This window comes from Acytostelium subglobosum (assembly GCF_000787575.1).
Source record: "Acytostelium subglobosum LB1 DNA, scaffold: scaffold4, whole genome shotgun sequence".
In the NCBI taxonomy this organism is placed as follows: Eukaryota; Evosea; class Eumycetozoa; order Acytosteliales; family Acytosteliaceae; genus Acytostelium; species Acytostelium subglobosum.
The window spans coordinates 515,121-542,880 of NW_012236528.1; the positions used below are offsets into that span (position 1 = coordinate 515,121).

General features: G+C 45.4%; 15 protein-coding genes across 15 annotated transcripts; 9 read left to right on the plus strand and 6 right to left on the minus strand.

Moving 5' to 3' along the window:
- Positions 1-25: 25 nt before the first annotated feature.
- On the plus strand, positions 26-611 carry SAMD00019534_023690 (hypothetical protein; the record flags this gene model as incomplete). The annotated part of the gene is made up of 1 exon (XM_012901667.1): positions 26-611. A coding segment is annotated over one exon (586 nt), but the record flags the coding sequence as incomplete, so codon positions are not given.
- A 1,008-nt stretch (positions 612-1,619) lies between these two features.
- On the plus strand, positions 1,620-2,477 carry SAMD00019534_023700 (hypothetical protein; the record flags this gene model as incomplete). Its single annotated transcript, XM_012901668.1, has 1 exon — positions 1,620-2,477. A coding segment is annotated over one exon (858 nt), but the record flags the coding sequence as incomplete, so codon positions are not given.
- Positions 2,478-3,699: 1,222 nt separating this feature from the next.
- On the minus strand, positions 3,700-4,282 carry SAMD00019534_023710 (hypothetical protein; the record flags this gene model as incomplete). Its single annotated transcript, XM_012901669.1, has 2 exons — positions 3,700-4,050; positions 4,142-4,282. Coding segments are annotated over 2 exons (492 nt in total), but the record flags the coding sequence as incomplete, so codon positions are not given.
- A 697-nt stretch (positions 4,283-4,979) lies between these two features.
- SAMD00019534_023720 (hypothetical protein) lies at positions 4,980-7,337 on the minus strand (the record flags this gene model as incomplete). The annotated part of the gene is made up of 3 exons (XM_012901670.1): positions 4,980-5,565; positions 5,635-7,214; positions 7,302-7,337. 3 exons carry the CDS (start codon positions 7,335-7,337, stop codon positions 4,980-4,982), a joined length of 2,202 nt encoding a protein of 733 aa, XP_012757124.1.
- Positions 7,338-8,622: 1,285 nt separating this feature from the next.
- SAMD00019534_023730 (hypothetical protein) lies at positions 8,623-10,064 on the plus strand (the record flags this gene model as incomplete). Its single annotated transcript, XM_012901671.1, has 2 exons — positions 8,623-9,105; positions 9,183-10,064. Coding segments are annotated over 2 exons (1,365 nt in total), but the record flags the coding sequence as incomplete, so codon positions are not given.
- A 327-nt stretch (positions 10,065-10,391) lies between these two features.
- On the minus strand, positions 10,392-11,396 carry SAMD00019534_023740 (hypothetical protein; the record flags this gene model as incomplete). Its single annotated transcript, XM_012901672.1, has 3 exons — positions 10,392-10,719; positions 11,028-11,190; positions 11,384-11,396. Coding segments are annotated over 3 exons (504 nt in total), but the record flags the coding sequence as incomplete, so codon positions are not given.
- A 660-nt stretch (positions 11,397-12,056) lies between these two features.
- On the plus strand, positions 12,057-12,623 carry SAMD00019534_023750 (hypothetical protein; the record flags this gene model as incomplete). The annotated part of the gene is made up of 2 exons (XM_012901673.1): positions 12,057-12,128; positions 12,198-12,623. Coding segments are annotated over 2 exons (498 nt in total), but the record flags the coding sequence as incomplete, so codon positions are not given.
- A 160-nt stretch (positions 12,624-12,783) lies between these two features.
- On the minus strand, positions 12,784-14,331 carry SAMD00019534_023760 (hypothetical protein; the record flags this gene model as incomplete). Its single annotated transcript, XM_012901674.1, has 6 exons — positions 12,784-12,978; positions 13,059-13,421; positions 13,494-13,865; positions 13,946-14,103; positions 14,178-14,237; positions 14,310-14,331. The coding sequence occupies 6 exons, from the start codon at positions 14,329-14,331 to the stop codon at positions 12,784-12,786; spliced, it is 1,170 nt and encodes a 389-aa protein (XP_012757128.1).
- Positions 14,332-15,430: 1,099 nt separating this feature from the next.
- Positions 15,431-15,888, plus strand: SAMD00019534_023770 (hypothetical protein; the record flags this gene model as incomplete). The annotated part of the gene is made up of 2 exons (XM_012901675.1): positions 15,431-15,508; positions 15,652-15,888. Coding segments are annotated over 2 exons (315 nt in total), but the record flags the coding sequence as incomplete, so codon positions are not given.
- An 828-nt stretch (positions 15,889-16,716) lies between these two features.
- On the plus strand, positions 16,717-17,118 carry SAMD00019534_023780 (hypothetical protein; the record flags this gene model as incomplete). Its single annotated transcript, XM_012901676.1, has 1 exon — positions 16,717-17,118. The coding sequence occupies one exon, from the start codon at positions 16,717-16,719 to the stop codon at positions 17,116-17,118; it is 402 nt and encodes a 133-aa protein (XP_012757130.1).
- Positions 17,119-17,763: 645 nt separating this feature from the next.
- Positions 17,764-18,386, plus strand: SAMD00019534_023790 (hypothetical protein; the record flags this gene model as incomplete). Its single annotated transcript, XM_012901677.1, has 2 exons — positions 17,764-18,007; positions 18,073-18,386. 2 exons carry the CDS (start codon positions 17,764-17,766, stop codon positions 18,384-18,386), a joined length of 558 nt encoding a protein of 185 aa, XP_012757131.1.
- Positions 18,387-18,440: 54 nt separating this feature from the next.
- SAMD00019534_023800 (hypothetical protein) lies at positions 18,441-18,641 on the minus strand (the record flags this gene model as incomplete). Its single annotated transcript, XM_012901678.1, has 1 exon — positions 18,441-18,641. The coding sequence occupies one exon, from the start codon at positions 18,639-18,641 to the stop codon at positions 18,441-18,443; it is 201 nt and encodes a 66-aa protein (XP_012757132.1).
- Positions 18,642-18,669: 28 nt separating this feature from the next.
- Positions 18,670-19,653, plus strand: SAMD00019534_023810 (hypothetical protein; the record flags this gene model as incomplete). The annotated part of the gene is made up of 1 exon (XM_012901679.1): positions 18,670-19,653. One exon carries the CDS (start codon positions 18,670-18,672, stop codon positions 19,651-19,653), a length of 984 nt encoding a protein of 327 aa, XP_012757133.1.
- Positions 19,654-19,877: 224 nt separating this feature from the next.
- SAMD00019534_023820 (hypothetical protein) lies at positions 19,878-20,554 on the plus strand (the record flags this gene model as incomplete). The annotated part of the gene is made up of 2 exons (XM_012901680.1): positions 19,878-19,910; positions 19,973-20,554. The coding sequence occupies 2 exons, from the start codon at positions 19,878-19,880 to the stop codon at positions 20,552-20,554; spliced, it is 615 nt and encodes a 204-aa protein (XP_012757134.1).
- A 22-nt stretch (positions 20,555-20,576) lies between these two features.
- On the minus strand, positions 20,577-27,567 carry SAMD00019534_023830 (hypothetical protein; the record flags this gene model as incomplete). The annotated part of the gene is made up of 5 exons (XM_012901681.1): positions 20,577-20,714; positions 20,784-21,454; positions 21,531-24,204; positions 24,284-24,733; positions 24,805-27,567. The coding sequence occupies 5 exons, from the start codon at positions 27,565-27,567 to the stop codon at positions 20,577-20,579; spliced, it is 6,696 nt and encodes a 2,231-aa protein (XP_012757135.1).
- Between the last annotated feature and the right edge of the window lie 193 nt (positions 27,568-27,760).

A 27,760-nucleotide genomic window follows, 5' to 3' on the forward strand; every position in this document is an offset into this window, starting at 1 on the left:
GCCCCCCCCCCCCCCCCCATCACAGTGTCGGATTCGCAGTCTTTGGAAAGATGATTTGGAATGAGTATAGAGATATATCAGAGAAGGATTGTGGAGTATTCAGTGGTAATACTCATGCCAAGATTCAAAAGGTTACAAAGTTGTCGGCTGTGGCAATTGTCGTGGCATTCTGTACAGTTGGTATTCTGGTCTGGACATTTGGTGTCAGTGTATGGAACATAAACAATGTGATTGCATTCATTGTTGTAGGACGTGGAATCGAGGTCACATGGATCACGTCTATGCTTCTGGTGCTCTCGCCATCCTTGCAGACATGGGGTGCTGGCAACAGTTCAAACAAGATGGCAACACATGGTGCAACCAGCTTCGATGGTCTCTCCGATGACTGCGACTCATCTTCATCAGAAGGTGATGATGTTGAAGCAGGTGCAGGTGTAAACAAAAAGGACAACTCTACAGTATCATCACCAACACCAGGTGCAGGTATAGGTACAGTTGGTGTACAAAGCACAACAGTCAATGATGTTAACAATGATCAAGAACAAAACAACGACAACAATGACAACATCAACAACAACAACAGCAGTAGTCAACACGGTGATATGCAAGCTTAAGAACAATCATTCATTCATCACAATTGTACTGTATTATGTAGTCAAGTAAACCAAACGAAGCTTCGTAGCTCTAAATACTCCTTTCTTTGTTTGTGAAGTAGAGCTCGCTGTATTTGAATGATTGATTGATCATCTGGTTCTTAATAACTAGAATGTAATAATACAAGTGAATGGTAATTGATGATATTACCCTGACCCTTGATCATCAGTGTTAATGTGAGGTGTTGGCCATTGCCAATGAGTGTCTGTTCGCAAAGTTGTGAGAATCCCGCATGCTATAGGAGGCTCGTATTCATCCACGTTCTTGCAAAGCCAAGAACTCAAACGACCCCATGACACCCCAATCCCAGCTCATAACTATCTATTTATAAAAGTGAAATGAATCGAAGTGAAACAAATCAAACACTCGATTTTTCATTCATTCAACAAACAACAAGAAAAGTTCCAACCGATTAGTTATTTACCTCTTTGGATATTTGTAAAAGTATGAGAAGATAGAGATGTGCGTGGGCTTTGGCCCCTCTGGTCCACGGTGACTAACTGACAATGTGTGTGTGGTGGTCCACGCTTCCTCGCTCCTTGAAGAGATCGAATTCGGTTTGTTCACAGACACTCAAGAGCCTCAAGCGTACACTATCAAGCACTTGCCTTCTTGCCTCTGACTCAACGGCCTCCATTGTCCAAAGCGGACATCCACATACATCCATTCATCTATCAATCTATCCATTCATTCATCGACTTTCTATCAAACAGACATCTGTGTTCTAGAGAAGATAGCAACAGAGCGCCAACACTATTCATTCACTATATATTATAACATTACATAACACATATATATAACATACATATATACAAGCTGCTGTAATATAACAACAACAAACAAATACTACTTACTTTACTTAGACATTCAAACTGAATTAAGTCAAGCAAACATACCCTACATATCAACCCAAGTAACACTATATACATACACATTATATATAATACCAAGAAACAATAATGACATTAATTAGAGATAACTTACCAGAGTATAAGCAATACTATTGGGGCATTCCAGATAGCCCAATAGATTGGTGCGAGCTCAATTATGAGGTGTCACCATATATTTGCGAGTTCTATAATACTTTCTCCAGCTTTATGATCTCTGCCTTTGCGATCTATGGCATCATCCTGCTGACCTACCCATACGGACACCGCCTGCAGCAACACATCCGCCTGGTCAGGACGACCGGCATCTTTGACAAGGTGGTTGTGGCCTACCTGGCGCTGTCGACCGTCGGCATCGGCTCGGCCTTCTACCACGCCACCCTCCTGTACAAACACCAGCTCTTTGACGAGTTCCCCATGATCATCTCCATCTCCTGCCTGCTCTACTGCCTGTTCACCATCGACCCCGTCGACAAGAGCGACTCGAAGCACTACAAATTGTTCCGCTTCCTGCTGCCCTACCTGTTGACCGTGTACTTTGTGATCGTGGCCTCCACCATCTACGTGATCCGCAACCTGCCCACCATCCTCCAGGTGTCGTTCGGCGCCCTGGTCATGATCCTGGTGTTTGTCAGTGGCCACATGAGCTACAACATGCCCACACCAATCGCCCAGTCCAACCCAAAGAAGTTCCTGGCCTACGCCGGTGCATCGATGATCACCGCGTACGGCTCGTGGCTGGTGGAGCGCAAGCTCTGCCAGGACGGCTACGTCATCCCGGGTCTGCAGCTGCATGCCATCTGGCATTGTCTCACCGGTCTGGCCGGATTCTTCTGGATGCAGTTCTATGTCACTCTCTCACTGGAGAAGAACAACTACAAGACAAAGATTCACTACAACTGGTTTGGAATTGGTTCCGTCAGAGGTTATGTCAAACTGTAAATGTCAATTACAGTTGTTTATTATAAATAAATAATATATAGTATAGTACAACATAATATCCATATTAGGAAGTGGATCCAATACTTTGACTCGACCAGAGTTTGCAATTGACAAACTCAATTTTACTAGTAATGAGTTTTGTCTGCAATCCCATCCAACTGCTGTATTGGAGGAGGCATTCAACCCTCCATGAGCGGCTCTATCATCTTGATATCAGGATTGCCTCCCATCGTCACCAAACACAGCTTAGTGGGATCATACTCGATTGTCAATGGGGAAGGTGGTCTAGGCCAAAGAGCGGAATAACTCGCCTAGCTATAATTATTATTTTTTTAATTAAATTCTAGAATGAATCTGATAAAAAGTCCTGTGCTGTAACAGCAGAGTTCTCTACATAATTGGTAATTTTATCGGCCCCATAAAATCCATTGGGTTGTTTGGAAATTGTAGAGTGCCAATTGGCTTCATTTAGATGTTGGTTTATACTATTAGCAGCCTGCTCTAGAAGATTTGAATATTATTAGTATTAGCAAAGTAAAAATGATTATTGTTAATTTTAATAAGTTTACCAGAAATTGTGAGGTCCACTTGATCAATACCATCAGTTTCCCTGATGGAAAGGAGTTATAAGTAAAAACAATTAATCTTAGATATTATTATTTATACTGTAAACACTTACATTTCATTTCCATAAACAAATGTCAATGTTGAGGAAGATAAAATGGTAACTAATATTAGTAAAAATAAACTAAAGATATATAATCTCATATTTTAATTGATTAGAAATATATTTTATCTAATTGAAGTTTGAAATGATTATATCTTTCAAATTATCAGTCGACTGTAAATATATATATAGAGATTTAATACATATACAAATTACACAAAAGGGTTAGTAATGTACAATAATATTATTATTTTATTTTATTATTTATTAATTTCCCGAAGTCAAGACTACAAAATGTAATTTATGTATTTGTATATGTATGTGTGGGTTTTATCAGTTTGTATGTCAAAGACTTAATATATGTGTAATCATTTTGGAGTGATTCAATATGAATCTATTGATTATTTATATACTATTTCAAACTATTTACTCTCTGAATTATTTTTAAATATTTATCTGGATAGTTTGTAGAATGGCTACCAAAGCGGCAATTACTTTGGCAATTACTTTGGCACTCATCATAGGTGAGTATTATACTTTGAGAGTTTATTTGGGTATGACAGTGAATGGTGCATAGTCAGGATTGCACTTGTCCCATGCCTTGAGGACAGAGACTTCAGCGATTTGTTTGCATTTGGGATGTGCCTCAAGTGATTTGATCGCTCTTCGTTTGGTACATTCTGGCATATGATTGTAGATACCAGTGAAACCACGTCCAAACTCTTGTGAGAACTTGCAATCGCCACTCAGATTGGCAGCTCTAATCTCTGTACAGGCCACATGAACACAATCATTTGGATCCAAATCATAACGACACGTGTCATAAGCATGTATCATTTCATGTACAATCGTATTCCTCAATGTCACCGAATATGTCTTTACATTGTTACATATCAGCAACTATCATATCATTGATTGATTGATTGAATGATTGAGAGAAGGGATGGTTAGTGTTTGTCAAGGACGGAAGCATGCTGTTAGATACACATACGCCTGTTCCAGCTTCGAAATAACCAAACGAAGGTTCATTGCATGGTATACACTTGATGATTGGAGGCAGACATCCTCGCTTGGTCATCTCCTTCATTATATATCTTAAAGTATCGTCTGTGCACAGGCAAGTATCGACGGTCACGGGTCAGCCAAACAATCAATCAATCAATCAATGAATTACTTACCCTCTTGTATAGTCTTGAGCACTACTCTCTCGCACTCTGTGTTGTTGGGCTCTACGAATACCTTTGGGTCTAGCATCTGTTTCTGACCCTCACTGATCGAATGTAACTTGATAGGTGGTTGTTGTGTATTTGTCATCATGCTACATTTATATTCATATCCATTGTTACTGTCTGTTGTGTCTGATGATGTGGATACTTGATCTACTACTTTGGTGTCTACTATATTGCTGTTGTGGTTGTTGCTATTTCCGATGCTGTTGAACAACATCTGCTTTAAGTGTTGTGCTATTGTCATTGTATAGTTGTAGTCGTAGTTGTATATATTATATCTCTCGATGAGATCTGATGACAGTGTGATGATGGAAAGAATTAAGTATCTCTTTCGTTCGTTTTTATCTCTTCAAGGGGTGCATGCTCAACTGATTGGCTTGGAAATGTCCAACTCGACAATGATCTAGGCTGACAGACATTGATGTGATCCAACAATCACATATTACTCACCATCCAGTTTGCTAACAATCCAGGGAAGCTCAAATACAAACTCAATCAATCACAAACTCACTCACACATGCCAGGTCTATGTTTACACGATCGAACACATCATATCCCATCAGATCACATTTGATTGAATGGTGATGATGGAGTGGAAGTTTATGAAAGGTTCTCGGGCTCGTTGTTGGTTGGCGCTAGGTTGGTTTGGCATGAGGTGGAGTCACAGAACTTGTCGGGAACAGGCTCGGCTGGTGCCACATTCTTGCTGAAACTGACGGATTGCAAATTAGCCGACATGCGCTCGTAGGTCTCCTTGTCGATCTCTTCATAAGGCATCTGAGCATAGGTCTGTTCGCCCTCTGATACAGGCAGGAAGCTGACACCCTTCAACTGATACTGGAAGTAGTCCAGTGCGTGCGGCAGTTGAACGCCCTCTGTCTTGGGGTTGAAGCTCACCGTGCAACTGACTTGGTTGTCGGCCCAATACTTCTGGAGGAAGGAGGCCAGCGACAGCTGCTCCCACATTGTCAGCGACTTTGATTTCCTGATGCCCTTGCCCGCGTGAATCGGTATCTCCACGACCATGTTGTACTTGTTCTCCACGGCTGGCTCCACCTTGTAGCCGGCCTCTTGTAGGGGCTTGAGCAGTGGCGAGCCTTGCTGCAATCTAACTCTTCTAATATAGTACTCGCTGATTGGATAGTGCATGCCTGGTGTGGCGCCAGCCAGTAGCGACACTGTTCCACTTGGTTTGATTGATGTAGTCTTGATTGATTTGGGAATGGCCAGCCACTCTGAGTAATGATTATCATACTCTTGGATGGCCTTGTAGCCCTCGGTCGACCATCGTTTCAGCTCGTTCAATCCCTTCTCTGTTATGAACTGAGCGATGCCACTCATTGAACAGCCAATCCTACGATTCCTGAGCAGCACACGATTGGTGTCGGGCCACTGAGTCTTGCCCAGTGTCACGGTCTTGGCGTACAAGAAAGCGTACTTGAGCGTCTCGAGGTAGTCATCCAGACTCTTGTGATTGTTGGGGAATGTCTCGACGAGACAGCACACCTCGAACGACTCGAGCGTCTGTTCGAGACATGGGTTGCCGCCCACGGCCCTAAAGTCCTTGTTGTCGCCATCGACTGAGTCCATGCGACTGAATCGCTGCATGTTCTCCAGCCATGCAAAGCCAGGCTCACCATTGTCCAGCACGCGCTCCGAGATGTTGCTGTAGTCCATGCCCAGTGGGGCAAACACCGAGTTGTTGCTCGTCCACCCAAAGTCTGCTCGATGTGGGTTGACCTTGTAGTTCTTCAAGTTGATGTACTCCTCGCTGAACGGGTCGCCAAATGCAATCTCGGCAGTCTGTCTTGTGTTGGCCGAGACTACGCAACGACCAATGAGGTTCATCAGGTCGACGATGGTCGTCACGCTGATGGGCTTGTCCAGGTCCTTGTCCAATGACTCTGCGATCGACAGATGTAGCAGCTTGAGGGACTCTGGGCCAGAGCTCTGACCGCCAAAACCACGGATGGGCTCGCCAGCCTTTCTAATCATGTTGTAATCAAACTCGACCTTGGGTCGGTTCAGGAAGTAAGAGTCGAGTAGCATGCGCACAGAGTCGACCCAGCCCTCGCGACAGTCGGGTATAACGAATGTTGTTGTCTTATCGCGTTTTGGTCCCTTGACGACCATTGTACCTGCGCCCTTTGTGTCAAAGCCCACACCAACGCCCAGCATTGAGGCGTCCATCAAGAAGATGAACGGCTTGGATGGGAATCGTCTCATGTGCTCAGTGGACACAAAGGCGCAGTTGTTGAGCGCGGCGTACAGGCCACGCTCTTCTGTCAGCGGGCTGCCCATTGCCCACAGACCGCGACCGGGCGGCAGGAACTTCATCGTGAAGATGCGCTCGTACATGTTCTGCGCTGACTGCTGCGCGGTCGTTGAGTTCCAGATCAGTCCGTGTCGCTCGATCCACTGCTTCTGCATGTTGAACGTGCCGTTGACGACGCGCTCCACAGTCTCGAACCATTGCTCATTGTTTCCATCGGCCTTGAGACGCGAGTATGTGCGGCGATAGACCAACTCGCCCAGCACGCCAAAGCCAAATGGTGCAGCGCGCTCTCTGTACTGCTCAACGAATGTTCTCGACAGTTTGAACTTGCGCTCTGGCTTGATCTCATCGTAGAGGAATGGTGTTGGCTCGTGTGGCACATCAGGTGCCGAGTCGCCATTTGTATTGGTGTTGGGTACGGCAGTAGTTGTGAATCGTCTCAATGTTGAGCCCAATCTCAATGTTGATACTGCTGTTACACAAGATGCTGTTGTCGTTGATCGCAATGTATTGACTGCTGATGCACCTCCCCTCAGATGTAATGAGGACAACAGTGGTTGCTATTGAATGGTTGGTATGTCAAGAGAATGAGCACAAGTTTGATTGATTGATCGATTGAATCGCGTGTCATATGTAATGGTACTGACCCTAAACGAACGAGCTATTGAGTTGCTGAGCATCATTATAAACGTGTAAACGTGTCACACCTGTACATATAGGAATGAATGAATGAATGAACTTGAGTGTGTTGTTGAACTCAGATGATAATAAAACTTGATAAACATGGGACAGACCTCAATGAATGAATGAATGAGTAATGATGAGGTGGTTATGTTAGGGGGTCGGAACCATGCCTACACGACTACAATCGTCTTGATTGCAATTTTGATTGAATCTTAACATAATCAAGATAAATGTAACTGTTTGAACATAATATTATAGTGACAGTTGACAAAGTATAATGTCGTCCACTACAATAACGAGTCAAGGACAATGAATGAATGACATTCTTTCTTTATGGCAAACCAAACCCGACTTATGTCCGACACTTACCAAAATAGGGTTCCAATCTTGTTGTGCTGTCAATGTGGACACTGATCGATATCCCCACAAGCATTCAATGTTGCTGTGTTTATGACAATGAATGAAAGAATGAATGTGGTTGTATTGTTACTATTCGAAATTTCAGAGGTAGCAAACATTACTAAGTTGGGTGCTTTTGTGTTGACAAGTCCCACGAGGACTACCACACTTCTTTAAAGATCAATCCATAAACACACCACTCTGTTGTCATCGATTACTACATGAATGATATCATATTAATGGGGTTTTTATTTAATTTAATTTAATATAAAGTTATTGTTGTTTGGGAGATCCTAGGATGGGTGGGGAAAAAAGGTCAGGGTCTCAACAACATCAAGAACAACATTTAATTTATTAATCTTAATCTTATTCAGTCTACATACACAAGTCATAAAGTGTACAACAACAACAAACACTGTCGTCTTTTTTGAAATTGAACACAAGTGTCTTTAAACTTCATCATCAACTAACATTAACATCATCGTAAGTGATTATCATCCACACCACTTCACTCACTCACACACACACAACATCGAGGGTATTGTTGACCCAACCCCAGGGGACGTGAGTGCTCCAGCCCTCAACTCGAGTGAAGAGATCCACCCACACACCCACATACACACTATATCTCTCACTCTCTCTTGCGCTCTCACTCTTTGCAGCCAATCATTCATTCCCTCGCACTCCTTCCTCAACCTCATTCATTCATTCATTTACAAGCAGTTGAGCAGTTGAGCTTTATAACAACAAATACATACATATACATATATTAAAACAATACAAATATATTAACTCCCTCCATCCATCAATCCTTCAATTCAATCATTCAATTTGGAAATTGGAATACTATAATAATTAATAATAATAATATAGGAAATATAGAGAATGGACGGTCCATTTGCTCAAACTAATATACAATCACCGCCACCAGCTACCTCACACGAGATGAGGGAGAAGGATGCCGCTGCACACCAGGAGCAGTCGTCATCGACACCAGAGTATCACTCAGAGGAGTTGATCAAGATGGAGTCGGACTATGCTGCCCACACCTACCACCCCCTACCCGTCGTGTTTAGACGGGCCAACGGCGTGTTTGTCTACGACATGGAGGACAAGCGCTACTTTGACTTCCTGAGCTCATACTCGGCCGTCAACCAAGGCCACAGCCACCCCAAGATCGTCGCTGCACTCGTCGACCAGGCCCAGAAGTGTGCTCTCAGCTCGAGAGCCTTCTACAACGAGATGTTCCCTCAGTACGCCAAGTACATCACAGAGTACTTTGGCTACGAGATGGTTCTCCCCATGAACACTGGTGCCGAGGCTGTCGAGACAGCCATCAAGTTGGCACGTCGTTGGGGATATGTACATGTAAGTACAACGAACGATCAATCATACCGATATACGTTAGGTACTAACATCCTTCACTTCACATACAATGTAAACAGAAAAAGATACCAGTTAACGAGGCAGTTATCATCTGCTGCCGTGGATGTTTCCACGGAAGAACGATTGGAGTCATATCATTGAGTGATGACCCATCATCATACTCGAACTTTGGTCCACTGCTGAGTGGATTCGTCAAGATCGACTATAACAACACAGACCAACTCGAGGAAGCCATCCAGAAGTATGGCGACCGTGTTTGTGGTTTCATCGCCGAGCCAATCCAAGGTGAGGCTGGTGTCGTCATCCCATTCGAGGGATACTTGAAGAAGTGCCAAGAGATCTGTCAGCAGAACAACGTTCTGTTCATTGCCGACGAGATCCAGACTGGACTGTGCCGCACTGGTCGCATGTTGGCCTGTGATTGGGAGGATGTCAAGCCAGACGTCCTGCTGCTGGGCAAGGCCATCTCTGGTGGTCTGCTCCCAGTCTCTGCCGTCCTCTCTTCAAAGGAGGTGATGCTCACCATCAAGCCTGGCGAGCATGGAAGTACCTATGGAGGCAACCCCCTGGCCTCCGCCGTGGCCATGGCCGCACTGGCTGTGCTCCGTGACGAGAACCTCGCCGAGAACTCCAACCAGCTGGGCGAGCACTTTAGAAACCAGATCAAGAACATCCCATGTCCTTTGATCCAAGAGGTCAGAGGCAAGGGTCTGCTCAACGCCATCATCATCGATCCAAACGCAACCATCTCTGCCTGGGACATCTGTCTAATGTTTGCCAACAAGGGATTGTTGGCCAAGCCCACCCATGAGAACATCATTCGTTTGGCTCCACCATTGTCAATCACAATGTCACAGCTCGAGGAATGCATTGAGATCATTCGTCAGGTGTTTGCAGACACCGCAACGATCAATCCAAAGGACATCCCCGGAAGAGACAAGTAATAACCTTTACTTGGCCACCTCTTTCTTTCCCTCTCTCCCTTGGCCATCATCAACACCTACGTTGATTGTTCGTTTATCTAATCAATGTAGTTGTTGTCCCTCCAACAACAGGACTCAATAAATAAAGAAATGTTGTTCACTCCATCAATCAATCAATGTACTCTTGTGTCCAAGGACTTGGGAATAGTGGAATGGAACGTCGCGACATCTATGCTACTGCTGCCCAATGATGATAGATAACCCCTTTGACACTACTTGTTCTTGCTATTCCATATGACAATTTATTAACTGACAGGCAAACTAACTAACTAACTAGACAGTTTAGATCAAACCAATCTTGTTGGCAACATCGGCAGCGTCGTGAGCTGGGTCCAAGGTGACAAAAGCCTTCTTCTCTCCGAGTGGGGTGATGACGGTGTTGACGCGAGCGACGTCGACCTCGTACATCTTCTTGACGGCCTGGGCGATCTGGTACTTGTTGGAGAACATGTCGACCATGAAAGTGATTGTGTTGTTGGCCTCAATCTGCTTGGTGGCAGACTCTGTGGTCAGAGGTGCCTTCAAGACTCTGAATTGATCCATCTTGGAAGCTCTCTTGACAGAGTTTCTTGGGTAGAGTGGGCTCTTGGCCAAGTGGAGGGTCTTGGGGCGTCTGTTGATTGGTGTGTTCGTAAAGTAATATGTTGTCAGCTATATGTTCAATCGATGATCGTGTCGTGTCACACGTCGTTGACGCGTTGAATGATCCATGTATCCCTCTCTCAATCTCTTTTCATCACTCATCATTCATTCGTTCATTCGTTCGTTCGTTTTTTGCTCGTCCTTAGTTCGCTTGATGATTGTTTCGCCTCAATATCCGTTGTCATCCAAAGTGTAACCTGTATCCAATATAGCCAATATGTTTGCTCTTGTGTCCAATCGAAGAGAGATAGAGTGTATCGATCTGTGTCAAAAACCTACCGGAAGATGACCTTAGTTCTGATCTTGCGAGCAGTCTTCTTCATGGTTCCCTTCTTGACAGCAGCGGCAGCGGTGGCGGCCTTCTCCTTCTTGGCACCAGCTGGACCGGTGATGACAGTCTTCTGTCCGGACTTGACAGAGAGATCCTGCTTCAAAGTGTTTCCTGTTTTGTTTGTATCGATTGAATGATTGTTAACATCTTCGTCATTGATCATCCATATGGATGGTTGTCGGTCATCATGATCCTGATCATCATCATTATCATCGCATTGTTGATATCCCTGTGTTTGAAACCTGGATGTTCATGATATGACATATCCTCTCCTCTCCAATTCGACAATAGATAGATAGATTACCCTTCTTAGACATTGTTATATGGATTCTGGAACGTAAGATGCTAGAATTGTGTCAAGCGTGATCTGATATCAATGTCAACTCGCGACGATGGGAGGTACTCGCTCGACCTCCTGTCTCCCACACCTTCTTCCAACAACCTCAAACTAAATTAAAAATTAAAACAAATCAAAAAAACAAATGGGGTTCTTTTTTCTTGAAGTTCGTTCATTCATTATATCGTGATAGATGTTGATTTGATTGATTGGTTGTGATGGATCAATCATAAGACCGGTATAGATAACGATATGTTATACCAATACTATTGAGACATATTTATTACCTTAATGTCCGGGATAGAATCATTCATCGATTCTATCATTCAAACAAAACATTGTATTCCTTGAATTATTTATAAATTGAACCTTTGGTGAAGGTGGTTCTCTGACTCATAAGGGTCACCACTTCATCTTTGATCATTCATTCATTAATTCCACAAGAGTACATATACATATTACATATACATTTACACTTATACATACATTTATCATATATAACGAACAATGAGAAGACAGAATAGACCAGAGTTGGATGGTGAATACTTGGATGAAGATGGTCAGTGAAACAAGTTATTGAAGCGCTCAAAGCTAACTCTATCACATTGTTACTCATACTCATACTCACATTGTTGCTCCACAACAAACAGAACAAAAGGACTTAATATCATCATTGCTAGAGAAGGACAAGAACATTAATATATTCTACTTGGTATGATGATGTTGATGTTGATGATTAAGAGACATGCTTGCTAATGAGCTAACATATTCATGAGTGTAGAAAGTGATCAGTGTCATTGGATTCGTATGTGGATCACTCAAGTTCTTGGTTGCTATACTGCCATTCAATGTACTGCCATTTGAGAATGAGGCACATAATATATTGCGAATGTACTTTTCTGGTCTTGGAATGTTCTGGCTGGAATGGATGTCGGCATCGTCATTCATTGCCGGCGGCATTGCCATGTATCCAAACATTGTCAAAGGCTTCATCAAGCGATGGATCATGCTCGTCAGCACCATCACCACATTCATCGGCTCCTTTGTGCTCTTCTTCATCACGGGCTCATTGATGACCTCACTCTGGACACTTGGCGTCAACAGCATCTTCCTTGTACTCTGTATCTATGTCAACACAATCACTAGCAACACTCAGAGTGACATTGCATCTCTAAACAAGTACACCTACAGTCATAAGAAGGTGTAATTCATTTACAACATCAAGCAATACACAATACAACACAAAGATATATCTTTCGATCGATCGAGAAGTCATCAGGCTAAGCTAGGCAAGGCATTGTCGCATCTTGACTGCCTGTCTTGCCTTGCTTTGCTACTTTCATTGTGTTCTAAAGATTGGCGTGGATCTAGACGCTGTCGGATGATGAGGCATCATTGATGAGAGGCCTCCTCTCACCTGCCTCGGGGCTCTCGGGGCCTTCTGCAACCTCGACATTCTCATACTTCCACTTTGAATAGACACGCTTCTGAGGCAGCAATCGCACTGCCAAGATGTCAACGATCACAGTAGACACTGTTACCAATCCAATACCAGATACAAACTATGTTTGATTGATTGATTGATGGATGCGGGAGTGAGTCCAAATGAGCAACTTCCAAAGGAATTGATTGACTAACTTACCGTAAGCAACATCACTTGGAAGTCAAACTGACCAATCTCGCCAGTTTGGATGAAGAGGATTTTGATGCCATGACGATCAAAGACGTAGCGATGGTTGACATCGGTGGTGTAGATGGGCTCCTCCACTTTGAACTTGGCATCCTTGATCAGTTTGAACTCATAGGAGTATCTATACTTGTTGGTGTTGTACGTGTACGTGTTTGAATACGTGATGAAGCACAATATAATGATACCATCATCACGAATGCTCCTTGATGTGTTGCTCATACTTGGTGCATCCAAGCTCTGCAGTCCTGCTGCAGCCATGATCGTACCCAATGTCAATATATCATACTCATTCTCGATTCCAACGATGTTTGGTGGCTATGTATGAGTGAGGCCTGTTAGTGTCGTTCTCTCATTCATTCGATCAATCAATCAATCGACCAAACATACTCCTGGTATCCATTTGTGACCTGATGAGTTCCTGAGTAGACCTGGCAACTGCCTGGCATTGTATTGGATGCCAAGGTCGGGAGCAGAGATCGTGTGATCGAGCATTAGAGTGAAGTTACTGATGTCGGCCACGTAGAATGATGATGTGTTGGAAGTGACGTATACGCAGTCTGGACTGCTGAGTGAGCATCCATTGTCAGTGTCCTGTGTCTCAGTGGTGACTCGCGTCGAAATAAAGATTGAGTTGTCCGCTGTCGGAGGATACACTGCCAGTAGTTCATCCCAATACTCGCAAGGCAATGTCGGATATCCATTATAAGTAGAATTTCCAGATGATAGACAATACTGTGGAGTAGGATTCCTGTAATCTGGCTACATTGATTGAGTGAATGGATGAATGAGTGAGTGAGTGATCCAGCCAGACAACCAGTCGTCTGCCCAGCATGACATACCGCCATCAAACTTGTCCTGATCGAACCAATTGGAGTCTCCAGTGCCAGGTATCGCTTCTCAAGTACGACAGTGAATACAATGATATATACAACAATGGCAGCCATGAATAAGTAGTGAAGGAATGCCAATCGCTTGTCGCGTATATTCACAACCTTGACTGTCTGTTGGGTGTTTGGTTAAGATAGGTGTAAGTATAGGGCAAGCTTAGAGTCAAGTGCAGGGTTAACATACCTGGTAAGACAGAACATTGTCTTTGGTTGGTCAATAATGTAATGTAATGTAATGAATGAGCTGTTAGTTTGATTGATTGATTGATTGATTGATTGATTGATTGATTGATTGATTGACTGTGATGATACATACTCCAATCAATATTGATAGCCATATCTGATTGAATCAAGTGAAATATATAATACAAATAAAAGATAGATAGAATAATCAATGAATGAATGAATGAATGAATGAATGAATGGATGAATGAATGATTGGTTGATGGGTGTTGCTCTACAGCGAATCAATCAACAAGCTTTTGTGTGTGCAAAATTGATTACCACTCCGAAGTGTCCAACCACACATCGCAAAGACTGTTGTCGGCCCCAACAATCGGATATTTGGTCTTGGACAAGACTTGTCCTTTCTTTTAATTATGCGATTGAACAGGACACAAGTTCATCAATAAATGGTAATGATTGATATCCGCCAAACATCTATATTTCAACAACAAGATTTAATTCGTCTTGGTCTTCTTATTCGAACTTGATGAAGACTTGCTACCACTATTCTTGTTTGACTTGGTCGATGGTTGCTCTCCTCTGCCACCCTGTTGTAATTCAAGGTATGAGTAAGTGTATAACATAACATGACATGACATGCATGACACTTACAGTGAATATTAATAAAGCCATCATAAAGATTAATAGAACAACAGCTACTATGATGGCCACAGAAATGAAGATGCTGTAATCTCTAAGTTCAATTGGTAATGATTGGAATAGATATGTAGAGAATGAATTCTGCATTCTCTTCAATGCTGTATTACGTATATTGGTATATGACACTGGCATGTTGTTTATAATGTACAAATAGGTAAACTAGTATAAGTGTTTGTGAATGAATGAATGAATGATGACTACAATGCTGTGCGTCTTTGACGACCAAATTACTAAACAAAAATGAAATGAATGAAGCTTGAGCGACGAGCACACACCTGACGATCATTCATTCGAGTCTTTGTTTGAAACACACAACACATTAAAGAGATAATACTCACTCATTATTTAATTAAAGATATAGAATGATTATTCCAGTACGTTGTTTCACCTGTGGCAAGGTTATCGGTAACAAATGGGATACATATATGAGTCTTATTACCAGTGAGTACACAGAAGGGTATGTAATTGAAGCAGCTTACAAGTATCAATCGATCACCCTCAATCATTAATGATTACTAACCTATAATCATCAACATGAACACATTAAAGTGATGCCTTGGATGTGCTCAACTTGAAGAGATACTGTTGCAGACGTATGCTTTTGACTCATGTCGATCTTATTCAGAAACTGTAAGAATGAACCAATGGATGAATGAATGAATAGATGAATAGATGGATAGACGCATGATGAAGATGTGACATCAGCAACAGCATCATTAATATGTGCAAACATACTAACTAATCAATCTATCAATCAATATAACAACTCATAGGCTAAGTTATACACCAACATCATCAGGAGGACTCAAGAGAAGATAAACAATGAAGCGAAACAGTTCATTATAATTATCACGACACCGTTACACCTACACCATCAAACAAACCAACCAAACATTGAACAATACGACTCGACACTTCTTTCTCTCTCTCTCAATGGGCAACACACAGAATCCAATCGACCAATCGATCAATCGATCAATCAATCGAACAAACGATCAATCGATCAATCATAACAATCATTGCTGTTTGGACCAATTGGAACATATATATATATATATCACTCTCACACTCAATCAATGCTCACTGGAATCAAATCATTCATCTCTCTCCCATCACTACATCCACATCACCTTTGCGCGCTACGAACGTCCAAACACATTGCGCGCACGACTCAACATGTTAGCAGCAAGTCAGACCTGCGCAGTCTGACACCTACATAAAATAAAGTATAGTTATAAGTACTTGTAATCACTCCAACATCAATCAATCCTTGTTATTACTCTTGCTTGTTGTCGGTTTGCATGATCACTTTGAACGAACTTCCATTTCGTCCTGATATCGCTCGAACATTTAAATTAATTTATTTTTTGTTTCGTCCTTCCAACTCACACACACACTCTCGCCTCTCCCTCGCCACACGCCAGTGACCTCTCGCACTTTAACAATGCTCACCAACTTAGATAGCCTATCACCAGTTTAGAGTCTTCCCTATCACATCTGGTAGGTTATCATATATCATAGCGATTCGATGCGATGCGAGCGACATCCGTCAATCAATCAATCTCTTCATCTTCATCAAGAAGCAGGCAGAATCGATGAAGGATTGAAGGATTTGAAGGATTGATGGATTGAAGGACAGATGGATCATCGCAACATGAAACAGATCATTGATCACATCATCTCGATATACAGAGAACAACAAGAACACAGCATCTAACACTCATTCACGCAAATCAATCAATCAATCACAATCGATATCAATCATCATTGCGATCTATCATACAATGTTTGAATCAATGATAAACTCAATGCGATACGCGATAATATAGTGTAGCACAATGCCCTCACCAGTCGTCAGAACCAAGATCGTCAAGAAGAGAACCGCCAGGTTCGTCCGCTTCCAGTCGGACCTCTTCGCCAGAGTCAAGCCCTCATGGAGAAAGCCCAGAGGTATTGATAACCGCGTCAGGAGAAGATTCTCTGGTGCTCGCCCAATGCCATCCGTTGGTTACGGTTCGGACAACTCCACCAAGAACGTCTGCCCAGACGGATACAAGCACTTTGTCATCAGAAACATCAAGGAGCTCGAGGTCCTCCTCATGCACAACAGACGTTATGCTGCCGAGATCTACCACGGTGTCTCTGCTCAGTCCAGAAAGGCCATCGTCGAGCGTGCTCGTGAGCTTGATATCAAGGTCACCAACGCCAACGCCAGATTGAGAAGCCAGGAGAGCGAGTAAATCCCCAGTTTACTTATTCAGTCCTAACTCTAATAAACCACCAGTATATATACATAGGGAATCAATCCATATCCTTGACCTCCATCACATCATATCAATCAAACAGAACTCACTCCAATCAATCACAACCGATCAATCAATCAATCAAGATCAATCATGTGACCCTTGTGACCTTCACATTGTTGGACCAGTGATTGGCCATTCATCATTGAATGATTGATTGACGAGTGTAAGGTTACCACGTTTCCAACTTTGAGTTTACCGCTGGGCCTAGTCTCATCCAATAATCAATCAAACATCCAATAATCAATCAAACATACACACACAAAACAAACGACACCACTAGTAACTTTCGAAAATATCTGTGATTGGATGGTTGATGGCTTTGTTTTGATGGGTGCGAAAGACTCTGAAGATGGCCTGGCTCCGCTGCAGGTCCAAAAAGTATCCAAACGTAAGCATTTTTACCTCCTGACAAAGACCATGTCTAGCGCTAACAGGCCTAGGGTAGGCCTTTTGTTGACCAATAGGATGGAAGAGGTAAAGGAATACTCTATTCATTCATAACTCATATATTATTACTATCTATCTATAAATCTTTGTATATATAAAACTTATAAATATAGTGATGAGAATAAGATGATGATGCAACAACAACAACAACAACAACAACAGCAATCGTACTTCGAGGAGGACGATGAGGATTTGGAAATACATTACTGTGCTGTGTGTAACTCGACCGATGTCCAGATATGCACTGGATGTCTAGGTATATTCTACTGTGGCAGTGAACATCAATTACAGCATTGGCCTGTGCACAAGGTTCAATGTCTGAATACATCATCATCAACATCATCATCATCAACAACAACAACAACACCAACTACAAGTGTGGAACCTGTAGTCGTCGTACAACAAGTTGTTGAAACAACATACACTATAACAAATATCAAGTTACCACCTCCACCTCCACCTCCAACAACAACAACAAAAACGACACCCTCGCCAACTACCACGTCTCCGCCAGGAGCAACTGCAGTTTCCGTCGCCAACAGCACCACGACGTCACCCAGCAAACAGGTACCCCCGCCACCTGCCCAACGATATTTACAAACACAGGCCCAGGCTCAGAGTCAGCAAGCACAACAGACACCATCAATACAGACCCATCCATCAACACAAACATCATCTACAACGGCTGCCCAGACTACGACGTCAAAGCCAAGCCCAACACAGTCATTCTTGAGGTCGACTACAATGACGAATAGCCGACCGACAGCACAGTTAGGTGCGCCTAGAGTGTTGGGCTTGCATAAGAAGAATCAGTCGCTACCTGATATTGCTCCACAGACATTGTCGGATGGACCCACGCCACTTGATTCGTCGTCGTCGTCAATGGTGCGTGCCGAGAGTGAGGAGGACTTGGCAGACATTAGCAAGCTGGCAATCAAGAGGGCAACCCGACCCAAAGGCCTACGATATAAGGACTTTGCAACAGAGTTTGAAGAGGGTGATGGCACCATTGAGTTCAAACCAAGAGAGACAACTACAATGGATCAGATAACATCATCATCGTCGCCCGATGTCAGGAGGGCTATCCCTATAACCACCTCCAACTCATCATTGTCGTCATCATCAGACAACCAATATGTACATAGCAACAACAATACAAATGATCAATCACCAACACCAAGTGGAAGAAGTCCTACTAAGCCCAAGACAGGTGGCGGTGGAAGTCCGCAACAGAATCGCAAGGCAAACAACAAGTTTAGTTTGATAAGGCTGGCAACAAAGAGCCGTGTGTTGGGCGGCGGATCATCATCGACATCGCACTCTCATCACACCAAGAGTTCAAAGAAGACTCAAACAACACATGATATTGGTGCCGAGCTAACAACTGGCCATCCATCAACACATGCACCTACCCCTGGAACACCGACGTCCAACGCACACACCAAGATATTCGGACAGCCATTGGCGGTGGCCATCCAGAGATCGGCCAAGTCACACCCCTTGCTCCCGGACCTGGTGTTCAAGTGCCTCGAGTACCTAAAGCTGCGAGGCTCAAAGGAGGAGGGCATCTTCCGTATCAGTGGCAGCGCGGCTGCCATAAGTAAGGTGCGCGAGGAGTTTGATAATGGTGTCGACGTCGATCTGAGCACACAGCTCGACCATCATGTGGTCAGCGGAATCCTGAAGCTCTACCTGCGCCAGATACCCGAGACAGTGTTCAACGAGCAGTTCCCAGACGAGTTGGAGGAGTTGCGCGAAGGCGGTAACTCGTCCGACGCCATCAACATGAGGATTGAGCGCATCACCCAGTTGCTCAAGCAATTGCCCGAGTCCAATCGCTGCATCATCCATCATCTGTGCTCACTACTCAACACGGTATCGTTTGAGCCGGCCACCAAGATGAACACCGTCAATCTGGCCATCATCTTTGCACCCACACTCGGATGTCCGGTGGAAGTGATGACCGTACTCATCGACTACTATGAGCCAATATTCTCGCAGCAGACCTATGACTATAATTAATAAACTTATTATTATTATTATTATTATATTCCCTCAACTTGTGGAATGGATCAAGTTGGAATTCTTCGTCATCAGATATTTCTTTAATGTGAACTTGCCCCAACAATTAAGATATTGAGGGAATGGGCGAGTGGAATCTGCTGATGCCTCATCCTGATCAGATGGGAATAGGTGATTTAATGGATTGTCACCAATTCGTTATTCCAGAAGAATAATTAACAAGAATGATAAGTGATACTACACCAACTCTAACATATGTAAGTTATATTTGATGAAGTGATAGTACCAACAACTAGATCTCTCACTGACTCAATCTCAGTTTAACGCTCGTGCCAGAGGTGAGCTTACAAGATTGTTACTCAACTATTTGGATGTAGAGTTCAATGATGTAAGAGTAGCATACCCATTGGATAAGGATCTGAAGGCATCACTTCCCTTTGGTCAACTTCCAATGTTCAAGGATAATGATGTAACATTGGTACAATCAACAGCCATCGAATCATATATTGCAAACAAGTATAACATCGCTGGTACAAACGATGTCGAGAGAGCACAGATACATCAATATGTCTTGGCCACCATGGATGTATACAATCCATTCTTCTTGGTGTGGCGAGATGAAGCTTTGGTACTCAAGTACACATTGGACAAGGCACCATTGTTCCTGCCTCAGTTTGAATCGATCGTGAATCAGTGCAAAGGTGAATACCTTGTTGGCGACACATTATCATGGGCCGACCTGGCCTGGTTCAACATGGTCGACTACTTCACACACTACAATCATCTGAAGGATGTGATCAAGAACTATCCAGCACTGATAGCGTTTCACAAAAGGATAGGTGATCGACTGCCTGAGAGAACCAAACAGTATCTAAAGAGTCGTGAGAGCACACCTGTATAAAGTTATCGTCACTTTAATCTAATCAACGCTTTGAAGGCACCAGGTCAATCCAACCATCATCTTCCTTTGCGAATCGCTCCTTGATCGTCTTTATCTGTCGCAGTCTTTCCTCCAAGTTCGATATGAACTCTGTCTTGCCATCGTACAGCATGGACATCAGCTGTTTGTGAGTGCGTGTGTTGGGATGATTAGTATGCGCAGTAAAGAGGACGTGTGAAGAGACACTTACGTTGGCGTTGATGGCTGTTTGGATAACGAGTGAGGCGATTGATCGCTCGGATACAATTTGGACATTGTGAATGGGTCCAAAGAGTGGGATCTCCTTCTTCTTCTTGATCTCAACGCGATACCATCCAATGTCCATGGGATGGATGACAATGGTGACAAAGTTGAATTGGCCAGAGATCAGCTGCGGATTGAAGTCGTCGCCAGAGTCTGAAAAGATGATATTGACATAATCATTGCCAATGTGTCGCTTCTTGTTGGTGAACATCTTGTCATTGTCGTGGTTGGGCATCATCGTGGTGACGTGGAATACGATCTGCGAGATACGGTCGCGCCAATGTATCGTGACGTCGCCGTCCGACTTGCCGTTGCGATCCAGGCCGCCTGGATAGACGTCAATACGCTCGGATATGCGCACCTTCTCGCCTAGGCCATTGAGGAACTGTTGGTATCGCGGCGAGCCCTTGGTGTTGGCGAGGAACTCCTCTTCGGTCTTTTGATTGGTACCGACGTAGATCAGGCCGATCTTGTAGGTCTCTGAGCAAAAGGTGTGATCGAGCACGCTGAGCGCACGCTCAAACGTGTGTCCTGTCTTGATCTCCATTGTGATGTCGCCAGAGAACTGATGCAGGTGATAGAACACGACGCTTGGGTCGAGAATGGTGGGGTCGACGCCTGGCCCGTCGTTGGGCAGGGGAGGCGGTGATGGGGAGTTGGGCGGGGAGATGCCACCCGGCCAGAGAGAGGATACTTGTGGTGTCATAGTTGAGTGAGGAGTGCTTCTTTGGCAGGCCGGCATCGTCGTCAAACAGGCTGGGAATGTGGGAGAAGCTTGTTGTCTGAGGTGTGGACGAGTACGTCGATGAGTAGATGTTGGACTTGAGTTGCTCCAACTGTGAGGGCGGCTGTGTCTGAGTTGGGGAGAAGCCCGCGTGTGGCGCAGGGTACTTGGGCTTGTAATGTGCGAGTGTGCTTTGACCGAACGACGATGAGGATGCTATCTGGGGCTGATGTTGTTGTTGGAATGCATGTGGTTTGCTATACTGCTGGTGATACAGATCACGTTGTTGTTGTACAAGTTGCTGAGCCTGGATCTGTATTGGCGTCGAGCCACTAGAACCGCCAACGCCACTGCCAATGCCCAAACCATGTGCACCACCAATGTTCTGAGAGGTCGCAGAATGAATGAGAGGTAGTCGCTTGTAGTGCATCTTGGCTTGGTTGAGTGAGTGCTGTGAGAAATGGTTCAGGTTTGGTGGGATGCTGATTGGCGGGACAAAGTTGTTGGTATAAATGTCGCCATGCATTCCAGAGGTCGTCGATGTCGAGCTCATGGCAGACTTGATCGAACTGTCCGCCATCCTTGATGATGACTGAGATGATGTGGTCGTCGTCGAGCTCTTGATGATGCTGCTACTGTTGTTGTTGTTGTTATTGTTTGTCGGTTTGATTGGACCCTCTTTGGGGATAATTGTCAAGCCAGTTTGGAGTGGGGATACTGGCTTGAACGATGATTGACTAGTTGATACATTGTTTGATTGTTGTGATTGCTGTGAATGTTGTTGCTTCTGATGATGATGATGCGAAGAATGGAAGGTGGTGTCCAGTGGGGATTGAGTTGGCGTTGGTTCGAGAGTTGGCGTTGGTGAGACGAGGGGATCGCTGACAGAGGACGAAGAGGCACCTTGGCTCTCAAGCGTGAATGAGGTCGACTTTACAAGCTTGGGTGAGCCCAATGTGGTGCCGGACTTGGGTTGCTCCTTCTTGGCAGCACTACTCAGCTCTGAAGCAATCTTGTATTCGTTACTTGTGCTGCTATGGCTGTTGGTGTAGCTGTGTCTGGCCATCTTCTTGGGTGTGAGATAGGGCGATGTCTCCTCGTCCACTGACAACGAGAAGATCTCTGTCTGTTTGGTGGGCGAGTTGTTGGTCGAGGAGTTGGACGATGGCACCTTGACCAGCTTGAGTGGCGTGGATTGCTGCGTGATCTCAATTGGATTGGAGTTTGAGTCGAGTGCCATGGTCGTTGCCGTGCTAGTGGAGGGTGGCGAGTTGGAGCCTACATGCAGCAGAAGCTGAGCATTGAGGTTGAGCTTGCCGTTTGGCTCGACAACATCGTTCGTCATCTCGAGCGGGGATGACCAGTTTGTGGTGAATGATAGTATCTCCTCGTCATCGTCGAATGAGGGCAATGGCGGGTAGTACTTGGACAGCGTGGACAGCGGGTTGGGTGGGGTGTTCTCGCCCGAGCCATAGCTATACTTGAATGGGCTCTCAATGTTTGATGTCAAGAACAGGCTGTCGGGCTTGTCCATCGATGGTGCGCCCAACAAAGGAATATCCAAGTGTCCACTGCTTTCCAGCACCAAATCCTCCATTACATCGATCGACTCATCATTGTGTTGAAGAACCTGTTGCTGTTGTTGTGTGTTTGTGATGGATGATTGTTCGTCTTCTTCGACTTCGTCTTCTTTGTGCACTTCAGCAAAAGAGGCGGGCGAAGGGGAGATTGAGGCGCCTTGTTGGTTGGGAGACGTGAGGAGTGTGTGTGAGGAGATGAGATGGATGGGCGTCATGGTGTCCTTGGATGAGTCCTCGGGCAACAGAGACAAGCTCAGTGAGAGCTCCAATGCTTCAGCAATCGATGGGATTTCAAAGCGCTTGGCCAAGTCGTCCAGTTTGGATTGGATGGGCTTGAAGATGGGATAGTCCTCAGAGGACTTGTGCGTGGTCGTGGCAGTAGTCAAGGCCGAATGGGAGCCGGAAGCATTGGCATTTGCCCCAGAGGTGTTGGTGGTCGTGGTGCTTGGTGAGGTGGCCGCCGCCAACCTATCGACCTCCATTGATGTGGCCAGCTGATTGATCGCTGGTGAGTATGAGCGGACCTCGTTGGCACCGCCAGGCACCATCACTGGCGACAAGGACGGTGAGAGCGGCGAGGTTGGCGAGAACTCCTTGCGGAAGTAAGGCTGCTTGGGGAGGTTCACCAGCTGCGAGTCCATCATCTGATTGTTGATGCCCATGTACAGGTCGTAGTTGGACGTGATCGATGGGTTGAAGTTGTTCTGGAAGCGCATCAGCCACACGACGCAGCCAGTGGCCTTGCGATGCGTCACCTCGGCCCAGCCCAGCTTGCCCGTGCGTATAGTAATGAGCGAGCAACCCTGTATCCATGTCTTGATGAGGCCCTCGTGGAAGATGGGACTAGAGTGTCGCATTGGATAATGGAATGGATCAAAGTCTGTGTGAATATATCGATTGAGCAACTCGACGCAGATCTCATTGAACAATGCCTGCTTCTCCTTCATGTGTCCATCAATGCCTTTGATAATATTGCGAACCAATATCACTCTAGACGAGTCGCTGCATGCTGTGAACCATCTTATCAGACTCTGGAAGGCCATAAGCACGAGTAGATGGTTGTACTATGATGTTGGGAACGAGGGAGTGTTGTTAGTTTGATTGATTGATTGATTGAGTGAGTGAGGACCACATGAGGCTTACCCTTGATCGATCTAAGAACTGGATAAGGAGCTTAAAGATGAAGGTGAGGCTTTCCAGGGGCAGTTGAGAGACGAGCGTAGGGGTCGACACTAGTACATTGAGATATTGGAGGATGGAGTAGAATGTCTCCTTTTGTGTGGCACCAGATGTGGAGATCTGATGCAGTGCCTTGGCGATGTTCTGAATGTACTTAAGTGTGATCTTGAGTGGGAACTCTGTTGCGCATAATGTCAATCCGTTTAGACAGATGGCTTGAATCTTTAGCTTGGTCTCACTGGAGAATGACCACTTCTGACACAGTCCATTAAAGAGTGCAGCCACCACATTATGAACAGTCTGTTGAATATTGGTGATGCCAACGTTTGGCATTGGCATTGTCATGTAGGGTATCACATTGCACAGCAGCTCAAAGCCCAATATGTATTGGCAGTCCTTCCTGCCTTCGGAGTTCTAATGATGTATGATTGATCGAGTGGGTTAGTAAGGATCGGAGATGAGGGCCAGGGGGACGACGGACATACCTGATAGTCTGTGATTGAGTGTCCAAGGGACTTCTCGTTGAGCAGCCTGATGAGGATATTTACAAAGGCTTCGATGTGAGACTCCATGCCAAATAGGATGTACTTGTTGCGTAGGAAGGAGGAGAGGATTTCAAGGGTGATGCTGTACAGTTCGAATGAAGTCTCCTTGTTTAGACGGTCCATCAATCCTGCCCATACATTGGCAACGGGGAAGAATCCATCCAGTGCATTGCTGCCCTTCTTCTTCTTGGTCGCGGCATTAACTCCCGCTCCCACTCCTCCCGCACCGCCAATGCCACCACCGCCAATACTACCTTGGGGAACATGTGGATTGGGTGCGTTGACTGGGCCACCACGAGGCGATCGCTGGACAGAGGCCGACGAGACATCGTTGAAGAAGTGATTGTTGGGCGCACAATGTATGAATGGACTGGAGACACCGTCGTATTGCATCTGGTACCACTTGGTCGACAAGAGTTTGGAGACACAGTGCAGTATCTCCCTGCGAAGTTGATGGCTCTCATGTGACATGTGCGCCAAGATTGTGGACCACGCCTCCATTGTGAGCGTGGCCGATGGATGTACAAAGCGCGCCGAGAACACCGATATCAGGCCTTGGAGTGAGACATGCGCCACGTCTAGCATTGGATGCGACTCGCGTATTGCGCGATCAAGTATGGTTACCAGCGTGTGGAAGATGCTCGGTGTCTTGGCCTTGGTTGTAATCTCGACCAGCAGGTCCAGACTGAACAGACGGACGGTGGCGTCACGGTCCTTGTACACATCGCTCATTGCTGGTATCAGTATGTTCTCGATGATCTCCTCGCCGTAGATCAGGCGGTACGTGTGATAGAGTTGCTTGAGCTCGTGCAGCATCCTGCGCCGGACCTTGGTGCGCGTGTCTTTCTTGAGGAACAGGTCGACCAGCGTTGTCAGCTTGATGATCCAGAGTGCGTGTGACGGATGCACCTTGGCCATCTGGTGCGTGATGATCTTGATAAGTTGTTCCTCGCTCTTGAGCTTGAAGAAGAGTGATGATGCGCGGAACAGGTCTGTGTGGCTGCCCAGGAATAGTTTCTGATCGTCTAAGTCCTCGATCAGCCATATTGTGTCGCGCAGTACTATCGCCAATGAGTTGATCTTCAAGTTGCTGGTGGCTGTGGTGTCGTTGGCGGCCATCGCCGCGTTGGCAACACTGCTACTACTGCTGGCATTGCCGCTGATGATTGATAGTGATCCGCTACTACTTGTCGCGCCAGACATGTTGTTGTTGGACAGGATGTTGCTGCCAGAGTGCGAAAGGGTGCTGGGGTCGGCAGACTCGGGGTGCGCCGTGATAAGTATATGGATGCTCTCAATGATCAAGAATATCAGATCCCACTCGACGTGTAGCTCGCGGCCAAACTTCTTGATCAGTCGACGGATGGCCAGGATCACCTCGAACGCGATGATCTCCTGGCCGCCCACCAGCGAGTTGAATAGTGACGGCAGGATGAACGCCGGACTGATGCCAATGGTCGGGATGCGCTGAGGTCCCCACACGGACATGCCGAGGAAGAAGACTGAGCCACGCAGGAGATTGATGGTGTGGCGGTTGTGTGGGTCGTTGAGGATGTCGCACAGCGACTTGATGCCCTGGTGCGTGTAGCTCGCCAGCAGACTCTGCATGGTCGTGCAGCTGGGGTCGCACGCCACGTCGATGTTGACCGTGCGGCTCAGCGACGCGATGATCATCGACACGCAGGGCGGCGGGATCACCACCTGGCTCGTCACCAGGTTGAAAAAGGACAGACTGCACTCGATGATGACGATGTGCGTCGACGAGTTGGATAGCATGCAGATGTTGTTAATTAGAGATGCCAGGTTGCCCTCGGACAGCCTGCGCTGCGAGTGTCGTATCACCAGCTCGACCAGAGCAAAGATGTCTGTGACAAACGATGTGAGTGCCGTCTCGTTGGCGATCGTCAGCACCAGGCCCAGCCAGCGCACGAGCAAGTCTGCTATGTAGTCCTCAAACGGTGAGATGTCACGACCATTTCGCGTGAGTGCTGTGAGTGCTCGGATGCGCAGGTGTATGGGCACGCGCGTCGTCGACGATTCAATGATGTTGAAGAAGTCCTGGCGAATGCACGACGAGGTGATTCCCGTGCCCGGGCCTGTGCCCGACTGCTCCATCAGCGTCATCATCACATTGTAGGCCATCTGTTGCAGATCGAGCGCGAATCGATTCTCGTCGAATAAGTCGCAGATTGAGCTCCACACGATGTCGATGTTGTGGCAGTCTTCTATGCGTATCATCTTGAGGAACTCGCTCACATCCTTTAGATAACTGAGTCTCGCCTGTGCATTGAGTGTCCTAGACATTGTCAATTCATTCTTGAATCGTTCGCTGAATGCATTGTTATTGTTGTTATTGTTATTGTTGTTGTTGTCGAGTCCTTGTTGTCCATGCTGCTGTTGTGATGATGTTGAAGTCAACATGGTACTATTTGATTGTCCTGTGTTGTTGTTGTATACTCCACTGCCACCTCCACCTCCACTGCCACCGCCACTGCCCATGCCAGTGCTAATGCCACTTCCTATATAGTTGGTGTAACTGCTGTGCGAGGTTGTCGTCGTCGTCGTCGACGATGTGTCATCGCGGTCTTCTTGGGCATCTGGCGAGACACCTGTGCCTCCACCGAATATATCCTTTATACGACGTAGTACATTAGACTTTGGTGAAGGTACATTTGAATCGTATTTCCCGCTGCCGCTCTTCATCTTCGCTCACTCAGACAAGTCTGTCTGTCTTTCTGTCTTTCTGTCTTTTTAAACGACTGTCGTTTCGTGTAGTTCGTTCGATCGTTTCGTTTGTATGTATGTCTTATGTGTCTATCTATCTACTTCATGTATAATGTAAATATATTATTATGTGTGTAACAATGAATAGGTAAGTATAAAGTAAGTAACAAGC